This window comes from Podarcis melisellensis (genome assembly GCF_964234715.1).
Source record: "Podarcis melisellensis genome assembly, chromosome: 4".
NCBI classification, from domain to species: Eukaryota; Metazoa; Chordata; class Lepidosauria; order Squamata; family Lacertidae; genus Podarcis; species Podarcis melisellensis.
The window spans coordinates 45215502-45230959 of NC_138531.1; the positions used below are offsets into that span (position 1 = coordinate 45215502).

Sequence of the window (15458 nt, forward strand, 5' to 3'; positions counted from 1 at the left end):
ATCATTACATATATGCAGAGTGCAACTGTCTTCTCCTTTCCTTCTATGGTCGGGGAAAGAGCTTCCACAAGACTAATCATAATCAACCTCAATTCTGCCTGAAATTTGGGAGAGTATCTTCCAGGTTTGAGGATGTGGAATCATACCGAGATAGGCATAGAGTCCAAACTCTCCATTTTAGAAATTCACTGACAACTTCACAAAACAGCAAGGTGGAAATAATAGCGTTAGCCTTTCCCTTCCATTTGTATGCATTCAAGATATATCCCCTGCTAGGGGAGGGGGTTGTTGGCAGCAGATCCACACACCTTTTCTGCATAAACAGACTAAGAGGCATGCCCTTCTTGAATTCATGATCTGGCTGCCACAAACATGGCTCCTGTTTTGCTCCCAAAAGAAGCACTGCAGGCTTCTCTAGAGGAATTTAATGCAAAATTAGCTGACAAATGTTCTTATGTATGGTTCAAGTATCTGCCTAGGAGTTGCCCAGGCTATTCTTACAAAAAAATAATAATAATTGGGCGGTGGTGAGGAGAAATATAGAATTTGACCACCTTTGAATTAACATCTTGTTCTAGAGGGCTCACTAAGCTCTAAATTGGTCCTTAATTAATGCCCTCTTAATTATCTCAATGTTTACTCTGCATCTTTTACCATATAATCTCAATTAATCAAACATAATAAAGGTTTTATATTGTTGTTTGTTTCCACATTTCAGTTTGGACCTAGAATTTCTCTGGCAGTTTGAAAAAATCCTTAAAATGCCCTTCCACTTGTTAAGTTTTCAGAATCGATTTTCTCTTGGGTAAAATAATTAAACGAATAGGTGATGTTTCCTCAAATAGCTCTGAAGCAAACAAAGCTGTGCATGAGCACCATGTATGATAGTGGGACATGTCAGCATATCATTGGTTTGTGTACACACCATATGATGAATAGGGAGGATTTTTTTTTTTTTAATTACGGTTGCTTTTAATTAGCCAGTGCAGGAAAGATCAATAGCACATCCACATCCAAATGCTTAGAGGAGCTTTGGAGGTTAAAGAACTGGTGACAAGGAATGCACATTTCTCCAATAAAGAAATTTAGGCCCCTATGGGAACAAAAGCTAGGATTGGTTGCCATACAGACAACTAACAGTATTGCAGAAAGAACAGGAGGCAAATGTTCAAATATGCTTCATTTAAATGCTTCTCTTATCATGTCAAGAAAGAATCAGCTGGTAAAGGTTTTGCCAATTAAGTGGTTGAAGCCAATTTTCTTACCATTTTAAAAGCATTTAAACGGCTGAAAAAGAAGCTAGCCACATCAGATCTGCTAGCCTACAAACTAAAATTTATTGCATTTTAGTATTATTAATCTGTATAGTTACAAATTATTTTGTACACTGGTACCTCGGGTTACATATGCTTCAGGTTACATACACTTCAGGTTACAGACTCCGCTAACCCAGAAATAGTATCTCGGGTTAAGAACTTTGCTTCAGGATGAGAACAGAAATCACATGGCGGTGGCGGCAGCGGGAGGCCCCATTGGCTAAAGTGGTGCTTCAGATTAAGAAGAGTTTCAGGTTAAGAACGGACCTCCGGAACGAATTAAGTACTTAACCTGAGGTACCACTGTATACATTTCTACTTAAATGTTATGTGTGCTATATTAATTAAAAGCCATGGTTTTGTTCTTCACAACTACTAGGACAGTGTGCACATGCGCACACGTACACACACACACACACACACACAGTATAATAAAATCCCATTTTAATTTGTTCTAAATAGAGACACTTTATTTTGTTTACTTGGATCCTCTGCTGCAAAAAGAAGAGCCCTTCCATATTAAGAAGGGCGAGTATGGATACAACCTGTTTTATTTATTGTCTAAATAAACAAATAAAAATCCCATTTTATTTTTAGACATTTTGATGCAAAGGTAGTTTAGGCACCTTATTAACGCTAATTACTTCTTTGACCACTAATAGCAATAGATACTTTATTTTAAAAAACAAAAAACAAAAAAACTTTTTTTATCTTGTTGAGTAAAGCTTTAACAATCTGCTCCAAGGGACTTCAATGCTATGTTTCCCCCAAGAGATAGTAACAGCCCCACATTCATTAACACTCTTAATGCTACACACAAATTATAACTGGTTTTCTTATTTATGTCTCACAAGCCTAAACACACTCTTGAGATTTAGTGTGAAAATGTAAAGTGTTGAGCTAAGTAGTTATAAAAAATGACTGCCATTGTACATTTATCATTATTTTGGTTTCGTGTCAGTCCCAGAATACTTTCATTTGTTTAATTAACCTTTCCCTAAATTTTGCAAGCAATCAAGTCACTAAATGTGTCTGAAATGAGAAGAAAGGCCATTTCACAAAAGGAGAAGGGATACTAGTTCATTTTGTAGTACATTAACTGCTCCAGTGGAGCAAAATAATTAATTTTTCTTCATTGTACCATAATCAGCAAACCTAATCTTCAAAGTAAAACAGCAAACAGCTTTGCAATTGCTCAACACACTTAACTGTCATTCAGATTCACTGAGTGAAGTCCAATAGTTTATTAATATTCTGTAGATGCTTGCTTTGTATTCCATACCAGAAGCTGAAAAATGTCCTTTTAGTCACTGCCAACTACATCAATTAACTTCCGAAACGATTTTGTATTCACCTATTTAACAACTACTATTACAAGCAATTTATACTGCAATAGCAAAAAGTAAATCTCCAGCGATACTTTATGCCTAACAAGCAATGGAACATTTTTTAAGAAAAGAAAATACTGTTCCCTATCTATTAGCAAGTATTTACAGAGGGGATATATTCAACTAAAACTTGTATATGATCTAGAAGAAGGTCTATGTGCATGACATTACTTTCAGTATTTGTTTGAATACCAACGTTCCCTAACTTACTATGACTTTTTACTACAACTTTTTATAGAATCAGCCAGTAAAAGACAAATCATGCCTTCCTATTCCTGCATTGGCACAAAAAATTGCCAGGAACTTGGAAATCTGTGAGAACACAATAAAAACTCTGCTCTAAAGTTAACCAGAGTCTATAATACTGTGTCCCATAGTGGCCAACCAGCACTGGGATGCTCAAAAGCAGAATATAAGGGCAATACCTCTTCCACAATGTTGCTCCCCAGAAACTAGTATTCAGAGGCATGCTCTGATTCTGGAAGTAGTATATGTAGGGTTGTGCAAAATATTTGCAAGAACTTCAAATCAAGAATGAAAGCGATGCCAACAATTGCAGGAGCAGAATAGCTTTCACTTGTGCGGTGGGTACTGTATCTTCCCCCTGTACACTATATTCCTAAAACTGTTATGAGATATAGCCCACAATGCTTTGGACCACATTTGGGGGTGAGATGGGGTGCATGCTGGGGGAAGAAAGGGGGGGGGAATCCTGTTGCCCAGGAGAAAGTCGTTCCACTCAAGCAATTATTTAGCTGAATACTGTCCTTGGGACTTTTTTTAGCAGAAGTAAAGTATATCTCTGAAGCGCCCCAAACCAAAAGAGGGTTATACAAAGTACTTGGAGGTACTTCCGCATCAGGAAAACATATGGCTGAAAAGCAGTGGGTGATGTAGGGCTCTTTTGTAACGGACAGATCTAGATTTTAGTTAGAGGAATGATTTTACCAAGATTCCCCAATCACAAATATCTCTGCCACATGCCACACATCCGTCCATGTCAAATAAGCTTTACACTTAGGCTTGTTCAAACACCTGCTTGTCCCATGTCTAAAAACATGGGTCCAAGCGGTTTTGCCTGTGCCCCGCCGCTTTACCCCATAAAACCTGCTCTTTAGTGCTGAGTTGGAACAAATGTCAATCTGGAGAAAATCTGATTGATGTTTGCTCTGATTCGATGGGTTTCTCTAGGGAAAAGCAGCAGGGCTAGTGGAAGTATGGATGAGCCCTTATTTTATGTGACTTTTGGTTCCAATTGAGCAAAAGACAATCCTGAAGCTGTTTCAGAATGAAATTCTGCTTCTTTGCCTTGCCCTTTGCAATATGGCCACCTGCATGACCCTGACTGCATACATACCTCTGACCTCTCTGTTCATTGCTGTGGACCTCACTTTCGGTCACTTTACAACTAACTAGCCTTTGGCCTTTCCAAGTGACTGCTACTGGTCTGATATTAGGAACTGTTAAGCTTGCACTCTGCTGCCCTCATTAGTCACCCAGGGCTCAATGTCAGAAAGTTGGCAGGTCAGGCTCTGAAATTGGCTGCCTCCCCAGGCTGCCTATTGACCTCCCTTGAGGTTGAATGAATTCAGAGAGCAGTTTACTCTATGTTCCCTATGTTCCCTTACCTGATAATTTCTGTGTTTGATCTGATCTTTCCCACAACATAAAAACTACTTGTGGAACTCTAGCGGAATCTTGTGGAAGTTTAGCACTCATCTGTATGTTAATTGATTCCAGTAAAAAAGCCATTTGCAAACTCATTAACCCAGAAAATTGCAGGACAAAATTAGTGACAGTATTCCAGCATGCAGTTCCTTCCCACTGTTATCATGGGGGAACAGAAGCATATATATGCCTATATAGCACTTGTTGTTGTTTAGTCGTTTAGTCATGTCCGATTCTTCGTGACCCCATGGACCAGAGCACGCCAGGCCCTCCTGTCTTCCGCTGCCTCCCACAGTTTGGTCAAAGTATATAGCACTATTCAGTGACAAAAAATGACACTGCTAACATTGTATTTATCAGGATGTTTTCAATCTTTCTTTGTTTGCTTGTTTGTATTTTCACAGGGCATTTAAGTGCTAGTCTAATACTGATGTAAGAATAATTATGAACTGGATAATATTTGTAGAAATGCTATTGGGTTAAAATTAAAAATAGGCACAAACTTTGATGATAAATAATTACTTATACTCTGAGAGGACCAACAGCACCTAAATGCCTGTAAAATGTGTGGTAATCCTGGTAATTAACTACCAAAAATATGGGCCGATTTGTGAATCTATAATTGTCATACAATACTGCTTCTTGAAGTGTGCAGAGGAGCTGGCACGCTCATAGTTGAGCTAGGAGCAGATGGAGGTCCTGATTTATGAACGGACCCCTGAACAAGGGGGATATACACACATCTGTTGACATTTTGTGGAACCCTGGTGGGTACGTCTACAGGTATCAAGAGGGAGTGGTGGGTCCATATAATTAGTGCCTCCATGAGATTCCAGGTGGTAGCCAGCCTGCTAGGAGCCTGAGGCACTGCTGGAGGTGATCACATGGGGGTCCACTTTTCTACGACACAATCCCAATGTTACTTTCTTTATTGCATATTTTTGTGATGTGAACAGCTGTGGTCTTTTACATTATAGTATAGCAGCTCGTGTAATTTGTAGGTCTTTGATTAATAGTAATTGCAAATGTTCACATGCTGCCTTGGGAAGGGAGAGCGATCACAGCTTGCAATGATCATCATGAAACAACAAAAGAAAGATGAATTCACACATTTGGGTGGCCTCTGAAGAATCTGTCATACCCAAAAAAGAATCTATCAAATTCAGAGAAGCATGTGCAGTCAGGATTACAGAAATATCATGGCTAGAGCAAAGCTAAGCTTGGTGGAATAGACTGTCTGAAACACCAGTTTCATTCTTCTTCTAAAATACATTCTTCTTCTAAAATTTATCTATATAGCACTTTTAACTTGTAAAGGGTTTTATTCAAGCCCCATTCATTAAAGGTGCATTAAATATCCCACAAATACACACACATTTGCAGGATTATTTGTCCCTTGTGAAAGAGGGGGAATATCTGGAAACCTTCGTAGGCCTAGCACATTTTTAAGATTTTATTTTTAAGCAGGAGGGTACTCTAATTTTTAAATATGTGGCAGCTGATGTCAACCTCCCCCCAATTTATTATCAGAAAGCAAGCATCTTTGCCACTGATTCAACTGTTAGCCTTGCTGTCCTCACTGCAGGTTCCTAGGACCGAATGCCCCCAAGAACAATATTGTGTAAGAACAGAATGTCATCTCCAGGGACATTCTTATGAGAAAAGGGTAGGTATCTGTCCCCACTGCAGCCATCTTTTCCACTTTTATCCATGAGTAGTCCACATCTGAATGTATTCGTATTTGTATTTGGGGAGCAAGTCCAGTTTTCCCCATTCATATAAGTAGCCATTCCCCCCCCCCCCGGATTCCTACTTGTTGATTCTATTATGCCAGTTAAGGGCCAACACATCATATACACAAATAGCTGCATGCCTAGTGGGTTTTTTTAAAGATCCTCTGCCCAAGAAGAAGTGAGCAAAAGCACAGTCAGGCAATTGTAAATTTGCTTGTACAGTTTTCTGGTTTTGTGCAAATCTTATACCTCTCTCTCTCTCTCTCTGGCCAAGCTCCTGATGCACCCTTACTAGAATGCTGGAAACGATATGAAAACAACTATAAATTATTAGCACATACTTCTCAGACTGCTGCCCAATATAACTGACATAGAAATTGTTAATGGGGCTTGCTTGTGCAATCTTCCAGTTTTGTGCAAATCTGAGGAATCAAAAGAACAAGATATTCCTTCATTCAGGAGTTCATTGGTAATTGTTACGATCACTGTTGGAAAAGAAATAAAAGTATTGAGGAAGTAGTAGGTACATAAAGGGGACTCGCAGAAAGTGACAGCTGATCCATCCCTTCCTGAACCAAATAATATGCAGCCCCAAACTGAGCACTTTGGAGCCTGATTCTCCCCAATTTACTGAATTATCCCCATGTTGGATAAACCTGAATTTACAGTGGGAAAGCATTGAGATTGGAGTTGCCGGAAGGTACTGACATGTGGACTACACAAATCAGATGGGCGTATAAACAGCTACAAAAACACAGTAAACTCCAACGTGTTAAGCCCTCAGCATTATTTCTACAAGAAATCGAAACAGAAAGGATAATAATGCTGTTGCCAGTTCCTTCCATTAAGAGTGATCTCTCCATATTGATAGAAGCATTGGTACATAACTGTCAGGGGCTCAGGAGCAGAGGCACAGGAAAGGGAGGAAATGGAGAGCGAAGGGGAGGAATCCGAAGGGAATGTAAGCGATGACAGTGGTCCGAGGTCTCTGAGTCTGTCCAGCGAATCGGAAGACTCACAGAAAGGGGCTCCCATGGTCAGAGCAAGGGGGACACCCCAGGGAGAAGGGACCAGAGGGGACTCAGAGAGCAGCAGCTGGAAATCGGGACCAACTTCCCCACCAAAGAGGAGTAGGGAGGAGGAGTCCCAGGCATCGGGATCAGGCTGCTCACCGCCAGCGGGAGGAGACGAGTCAGGATTGACCACGCCTCCATCGGAGAGCGAGGAAACGGTCGAGAGGAAAGTTGGAAGCTGGGTGCGCGCACCAAGTTCAAATGTACAGGCAAGCGGCACAGTGGGTAGCCCGGGTAGGGAGCCAGGTCCTAAAGCCCGCCGAAAGGAGGGGCAGGAGTCAGGGGGGTCAGCGTCAGAAGAGTCCAGGAAGGAGGAGACACCGGGGGGCAGAAGGACCCAGAGGAGAAAGGAGCAGCGGAAAATGTGGAGTAAGGCTAGGGTCTTAAACTGGTGTACAGGGGGTGGAGACTCAGACGAGGCTTCGCCGATCTAGCGTCTAGACGTAGGGCTGCACGCTGCGGCTGGTAAATGGAAACTGAACCTCAATAAAGACTTTGGCACATTACTACCTGCTAGCGTTGGTCCTCTGTGAGCTGGGACCTGGAGGCAGCCCTGACAATAACCTTTAACTAGATCAATCATTTGGGAAACTTTATTTTTCAATTTGTTGTATGCTAAAATTACATTACTCATTTTTACTGAGCAGATGGAATTGTAGGCTGATTATGATTTTGAATCCTAGCAAATAATTGGTACCAGAAAGCGTAATAGCTCATTTCAGCTAGGATTGTTATTTATACACTTTTTCAGATTTATGGTTTAAATTAAACATATAGCTATTTACATTTATTTTTATAGTCATGATTTCTTTAGAAAATGCCACCCTCTCACCAGATAGCATTTTAATCTTTAAGTCAACTATTTGGCTACTTCAAAATCTCACGGCTGTGAAGATGAGTTCTACCACTTCTCAGCACAAACATCAGACGTAGGCTCGTTGGCACAGTGATGACTGATTATGCAATAAAACAGAACTGAAGAAGGGAAAGTGATGAATGCTCCATAAATGAAGTAATTTTAAATCACATAGAATATATTACAAGATGGTGGCAAGGTGGATGAGAAAAATAAGCGCAGAGTTTTTAGTTAGGTGGTATCACTCCCTGAGTGGCTCCAACAACTCCCTGCAGGGTAAGGGCTTTCTATGGGGGATTTATGTCAGAACAGGGTGGGTCCTAGAGAGCTCATTAAGGGAGGAAAAGTAATAAACCAATGGCTGAATCCAATTCCCCACCTCTGCTCTAAACTCTAGTTTGGCTTAGCAGAACATTCAAACTTGTTTTTCTGTCAGACATCCAATTATCTGCACATGGTCCTCAGTTAATGTATATTTGGGCCTTACTGACAAAGGTCCGTACAGTTAAAGCTATGGTTTTCCCAGTAGTGATGTATGAAAGTGAGAGCTGGACCATAAAGAAGGCTGATCGCCGAAGAATTGATGCTTTTGAATTATGGTGCTGGAGGAGACTCTTGAGAGTCCCATTGACTGCAAGAAGATTAAACCTATCCATTCTGAAGGAAATCAGCCCTGAGTGCTCACTGGAAGGACAGATCGTGAAGCTGAGGCTCCAATACTTTGGCCACCTCATGTGAAGACAAGACCCCCTGGAAAAGACCCTGATGTTGGGAAAAGTTGAGGGCACAAGGAGAAGGGGACGACAGAGGACAAGATGTTCTCAAAGCTACAAACATGAGTTTGACCAAACTGCAAGAGTGCCTGGCGTGCTCTGGTCCATGGGGTCACAAAGAGTCGGAGACAACTAAAAAAACAAAAACAAAAACAAAAACAAAAAACCACCTGCAAAAGGGAGCATAAAATTTGCATATATTTTCATGTTCACAAAACATATGCAATTTGTACGAAAACTTGGGTCATCTTTGATGAGTTCAATAGAGGGCCCCAGTCTCCATGCAGTAAACTGGTCCCAGAAAATCCAGCTGACACCCTGCAGGCACAACAGATCAACACTTATAACACTTATCAATATAACATCATGAATTTATGTAAACAAAAAAATTTAAATTAATTGCAGTTCATCTATTCACGCTTAGCCTGAAAACAAGTAGGACTAGATAATCCTGAAGAAATGGCATAACTGGGCATATAACTGGGCATATAACAGCAGTATACGTGTATGTGATCCTACCGCACTCTTGAATTTTAATATTTGATGTCCTTTCATATGACAGTCAAAACTCCATGTCAAAAAAGAGATAATTATCTCTTATCTGCCTTATGGGAAAGTTGTTTTTTTAAAAAAACAAAACAAAAAAGTGAGATTTAAAGATTAATAACCCCAATTCTATTAGGTGCCTAAAGGTTAATCTTAATTAATTCCAAAGCAAATGAATTTTACAGTATTTCATTGCCACTGAATTAAATGTAATACAGAGATTTAACTATCTTATTCTATAAGCATACAAAACAGGGAGCAGGATTTGAAGATAAAGAAAATAATTACATAAAGTCTAATTGCAGCATTTAAGAAGGTTAGCTCAGAAGCAAGCCCACTGAATGCAATGGAACATTTTTCACTCCAAGCCGACGGACCTAGGATTGCAGCCTTAATAAATGGAGTTCTATGACTCTCAATTCAAAAGCAAATTCCTTAATCTGCACATGGTATATAATGTTGGCTGCAATCCTAGACTTATTTTCTTGGAAGTAAATTCATTGAAGTCAATAGAATTTACTTCAGAATAGACTAGGAATGTGGTGTGAGTCAATATCACAGAGAAGTGGGGCTGTAATCCTATACCCATTTACTGATTAAACTCAAGTTACTTTGGGATAAATCTGATTAGGATTAGCTCTCTGTGGTATCATTCAATATTTGAAACATAAGACAAATGTATGAGGAGGAAAAATGTGGAAGCAGAAAAAAGAAAGTACTTTCTTGGGCAATTGCATTTCAGCTGATGTAAAGCTTCAGGCAGGGCCTGTCTTCCGCTTAACCAGATTTGAACAGCGAGTTTCCCTGCGGGTCTGGAAAGCATTTGGCTAGGTTGTCCTCCATTTCTTATTGATACACTCAAAACAAATGGTTTTTTTTTCCTGAGGAAGAAACCCTGATTAAGTTTAAATTTTGCTTGAAATGAAATTTTGGTGGTAACTCTAAGATCTTCAGAACTAATTAAAAGACAACTTTTTAGAAACACTGCAGCATTTTCTTTACTAAACACCCACCCACCCAAAACTTTGAAGGAATATGTCAAGTTAGCATAAAATCATTCTGATGCACTATCCCAAGAGAGCAATACAAACCAGAGCCTACAGAAACCGAGGCACCTTCACTATTTTAAAATGTTGTGTTTATTTGAAAACTTTTTTTTACCTCTTTTTAAAACTGATTTTTATTACATTGCAATTTTGGGAAATTACAAATAAAATGTAGTAGCGGCTAAGAAACTGCGTATAGGCGTGTGCCCAAGCAACACCTAGTTTTTCAGAAAACTGGGGATCATGGCGAGGAGGAGAGAATACGGGGCAGCAATCCTGCTTCCTCAGCTACCATTACTAGTGGGGAAGTGGGTGTGAGGGGAGACAAGATACTGCTCTCCATGAAAATAATATTACTGACTGATAAACTATCTGCGTTAAAAAGTCAGATATTGTCTATATTACAGATGGAATACTTTAGGGAAAAGATCAATATTGAAAAAGCCTCAGCCACCACAAACATGATTCAGGCAATGTGATTATGCTGAAGATAGAGGCAAAGATCCTCTAAAAGCAAAGCACCAATGTTTTGCACTCATCTTTCTTTCTTTCTGTGATAGTGGCTTTTTGCGGCAATGCCAATGACATTGATTCTGATCTGCAGTTAGTGTGGGGATCAGCACTATCCCCATGTGGTTTCTGGGTGTCAGGTATGCCGAGAAAACAATTGGGAAGCAGCAAGAGAAAAACAATACGAGTATGAAATAACTGTCCCAAATTGCCTTTGAATGTTGATGATGTTAAATCAAACTGAAAGTATTCCCAAAAGCTGCCTCCATAATCTTACCACTGGAAGGTTTAAGAAAGAAAGAAAGAAAAAAGAAAGAAAGAAAGAAAGAAAGAAAGAAAGAAAGAAAGAAAGAAAGAAAGAAAGAAAGAAAGAAAACATATGGTCTCCACAAATATTTGACATGTTTTATGAACAGATGTCCTCCCTATTATGCTCCATTTTTATTGGCAATCATGTTTATGGGCAACCATTATAAAAAGATATTTTTCACAACTCTGCCTATTGTGCCTTAATTATTCTGAAAGAATGAAATTAGCCTATTCTGTCTGTAATACAAATGATTAGTAACCTTAATTTGCTTGTTTCCAGTATAGTTGATACGGGCTGATCCAAGAAATAGTATTATCTTAGCTGCACTATGTCTCATTTCATAAAACACACACACACACACACACACACAGAGAGGGGGGGGGGAGAGGGAGAGAGAGCGCTAGCAAAAATGGATTAATATGTTCTCTTCACTGCTTAAGCCAGGGTGGGGGACTTGTGACCTTGCACATGTTCTTGGACTCCAATTCCTATCAGCCCAAGCCAGCATGGCCAGTGGCTGGAGATCATTAGAACTGTAGTCTAGCAACATCTGTAGGGCCGTAGGTTCCTCACCCCTGTCTTAAGCATTTAACTATTTAACTATTCACATAAGCACTCCATTAAACACCTAAAATGTTAAGGTACAATTATAATAATAATAATTACACAGGCCCTACACATGAGTATGTGCTCTAAGTGAGGATAAGCCCATGCAGAAGCCCCACCCCCAATATCCCCAGGTGCTTGGGCTCCTTCACATGTTTAGTAGAACTGAATTAATAGGATTTACTTCTGAGAAGACATGGTTAGGACTTGGTCATGATTTCTGAGAAGACATGGTTAGGACTTGGTCATGATTTCTGAGAAGACATGGTTAGGACTTGGTCATGATTTCTGAGAAGACATGGTTAGGACTTGGTCATGATTTAGGTCCCACTGATTCATGTAAGAATCACGGAAATTAATGAAGCTTAGGCCATTATTAATTGTTCAATTGATTTCAATGGAAGGAACCTAGCTTAGTTTGGATCCACCTCTGGGTTTTGTCTGTATACATCAGGCTTCCTCAACCTTGACACTCCATATGTTTTGAGACTACAATTCCCAGTATCCCTAACCACTGGTCCTGCTAGCTAGGGATCATGGGAGTTGTAGGCCAAAAACATCTGGAGGGCCGAGCTTGTGGAAGCCTGGTATACATAGCAAACCTGCTCAATGCATAAAGCTTGGAGCTTCAATCAGACACGCAGACAATACAAAAATCAACTGCATGCTTATTTAAACACTTCCATACTATTAGAAGACAATCATAAAAATAGTGCGATAATTTCTTCAGAAGAAGCAAATGGCAAATTGTACTGAAAACTGTAATGAAACTATGAAAAATAGAGCAATAAAACAGTGAATGCACTGTTTCATCATTTTGAAAAGGTGGGTGGGGGAGAGTACAAAAAATAGTGTCTCCGTTACAACTGAAGTCTCATTTAAAAACATTTCCTTTTCCATATTTATGAGTCGATTTATTATCACCCAATTGACCTGTTAGCAATTTAATTATGTATGAAGTACTTCATAATAAGTAACTATTGAGGGTTTTAATAGACATATTAAGTTACTGCATTAATAATATGATGTCAAAAAATCAGGGCCTTCATACTGGGAGCAGGAGAACATTTAAAATCAGCATTTCAATTTGGAAACTGCTTCATTAGTATGTAATATTCCTTATTGTTACATAACTAAAAAAACCTACCCTGATGTGTGCCTTTGTGCTACAGATCCATCAGTATTCTTACTCTGGCCCTTTGGCCCCTAGAATACCTAATGATGTACCTCTAGATAAATATACATACATTTCCCTACTCACTAGATCATAGTTTTAGACAACTGTTTACCAAGCTTACCAGGAGACTTTATGTGAAAAGCTTGCAACCACATGAAAAGATGATAGGAATCAGCCCAGTACTGATAGATTGTATTTCTCATAATGGAAGTACCAAATTCACTTGAGAGTGGCCACTACAAATAAATGTTGCATGAATATTTTTCATATTTCTATTAGATGCATTTAGGTAAAGAAGCCTTTCCTCTGTCAACCAAATACCAATTTTAATAATTTCTCAGATATGAATATTTATACTCTTACCTACCAAACATAAATATTATCATTTTCACCAAATGAAAAATAACTTTGTTTGCTGCTTTGTTTTTGTGGCGGTAGGCTGGGCCAGGTCACAAGCAAGGAGCGGGAGCCTACACTTTACTGCAGCCCAGAGGAATGAGGTTAAATTGTATAATATAAATATGGATCTATCGTATGGATCTGCCGTATCTTTCTAGAGCTAATCAGAAGCAGTGTATAAGAAGAGCAAGCAACATTTTTAACAGAGTTGTTTGCCCTGGTCCTCATTTAGAACACAGAAAGTGTCCTTGTGCAGTTAAACTATGGCTTGAGTTTGAGAGATGAAGCTAAATCAAATTTATCAATCTTTCCAAGTTTCAAACACAGTGTATGTATTTCTAAATGCACCCTCAGCCTAGAATATTCATTTATAATGCATATTGGAATACTTCTTCAGCTGAGAACTTTACCACAAAATTCAAAGAAGTGTGAAAGTCAAAGGATAATTATGTTCCAACCTGTGTATTAGTTCAGGAGGTGCAAATTGAGTCAGTCCACTTTAAAATGGTGACCAAATGAAATTCTGTTCCATCATGCAGTGTATGTTTTGCTCTGATATGCTTGCCTGAGGCCTAGTGTGCCAAGAACATCTACATTGGTTAATTAAAGGAGATTTCATAGAAGGGAACTTTTTGTGAGAAGACGATATTTAATTATTTAACATAATTTGTCCAATGCTCAATGATTAAAAAAACCTCTAAGCAGTTTACATAACACAGCTGTGAGCACAATAGTAATTTTTATCTTAATTAAATTACTTGAGCTGTTTATGTAAAATTGTTATAAACAGGTATACAAGTGATGTTTGTAGTGCAAACATGTAAGCCTACACACATACTACATAATGGAGGTGACTTACAATAAAGTCTGACAAAATTTCCAAGGCTAGAATTTCCAGTGTCAAGGCTCAGACCCACGACACAAAAAGAAGACCCTATATTATATTAATAGTGTTTCTTCTCACTAATTAACATCCAAATGGGTCGTCTTCATATCCGTTTTAGAGAAGAGGACAATATTTGAATGTGAAATGTTATTTCCAAGCTTTATGCTGTGTTTCCATGACCAATAATTACTACACATTCCCTATTATTAACAAACAATTGGTAGACGTCAGGGTAAGAGCAAAACTTGCCATTTGGGGGCTCACTTTGTACTTGACCAATCACCTCAAAAGTCAGAAGCAAAAAAGAGAAAGCTTAAAACATACACAAAAATAATTCAGATTGAAACACGGAAGATATAAAAAGTTCAAACTTTAGTGCTCCTCCTCAAAAAACCCTTTCATCCAAACATCCAAAAAAGTGAAATTAGTATAAAAAGAATAATGAATGATTCATGAATCATTGTCTGTGAATAACTTAAACCAGCTCCTTACATCCAAATTTAGGACATAATTTCAAAAATGCTGATGAACTGCAACTTCTATTGTAAGCAATAAGAACTGCAAATATAAGCACCTTTGAAGAAAAACAGCTACTTTACCATGGTGCTTAACAAAGAACATACACCTTTAAAAGTTTGCTGTAAATCCAGAAGTGTTTGCTTAAATCATTTTTAATCTTAAGGAATTAATTATCTAGGTGAGTAAAAAGCAACCTTAACTTTGAAGTTTCAGTAAACTAAATGAAAACCTGTTTGTGTGGTGCAACTATAAAAATAAAAGTGGATAAACCTTTTCCCTAGCACCTGCATGGAGAAAATTGATCATACACTTACAAACAGAACCTGATGCACACTAACCTTCAGGATCAAGGAGTTTTTCAATTCCTAGGTGTCGTTTGGCTACGTTGAATGCATGGTCTAATCGTTGTACAGCTGACTGTTGGCGAACCACACTATCCCAGTCAAATAGATCTGGTCTGAAAAGAAAAGGGAAATCTTGTAAAGTTACCCATGCAATTCTATGTGCAATTCTAGATTTGGAGGGCTAGTCAACTGCATCACAGGGCTGGAGAGACCCTTAGTTTTTTTGTTTTGGTTTTTAAAAAAATCATTTTCTATCTCATACAAAATTAAAACATTCAAATGAGAAATTCAGCTGTATCTGTGAAATG

General features: G+C 38.8%; 1 protein-coding gene across 10 annotated transcripts in view; it reads right to left on the reverse strand.

Moving 5' to 3' along the window:
- The window catches only part of DMD (dystrophin), a 1007479-nt gene that overhangs the window by 655293 nt on the left and 336728 nt on the right, over positions 1-15458 (reverse strand). For all 10 annotated transcript variants that reach the window (XM_081908923.1, XM_081908930.1, XM_081908919.1 and 7 more), the window contains exon 7: positions 15145-15263. In XM_081908923.1, coding sequence (XP_081765049.1) covers positions 15145-15263 — 119 coding nt within the window. The remainder of the gene's footprint in view (positions 1-15144; positions 15264-15458) is intronic.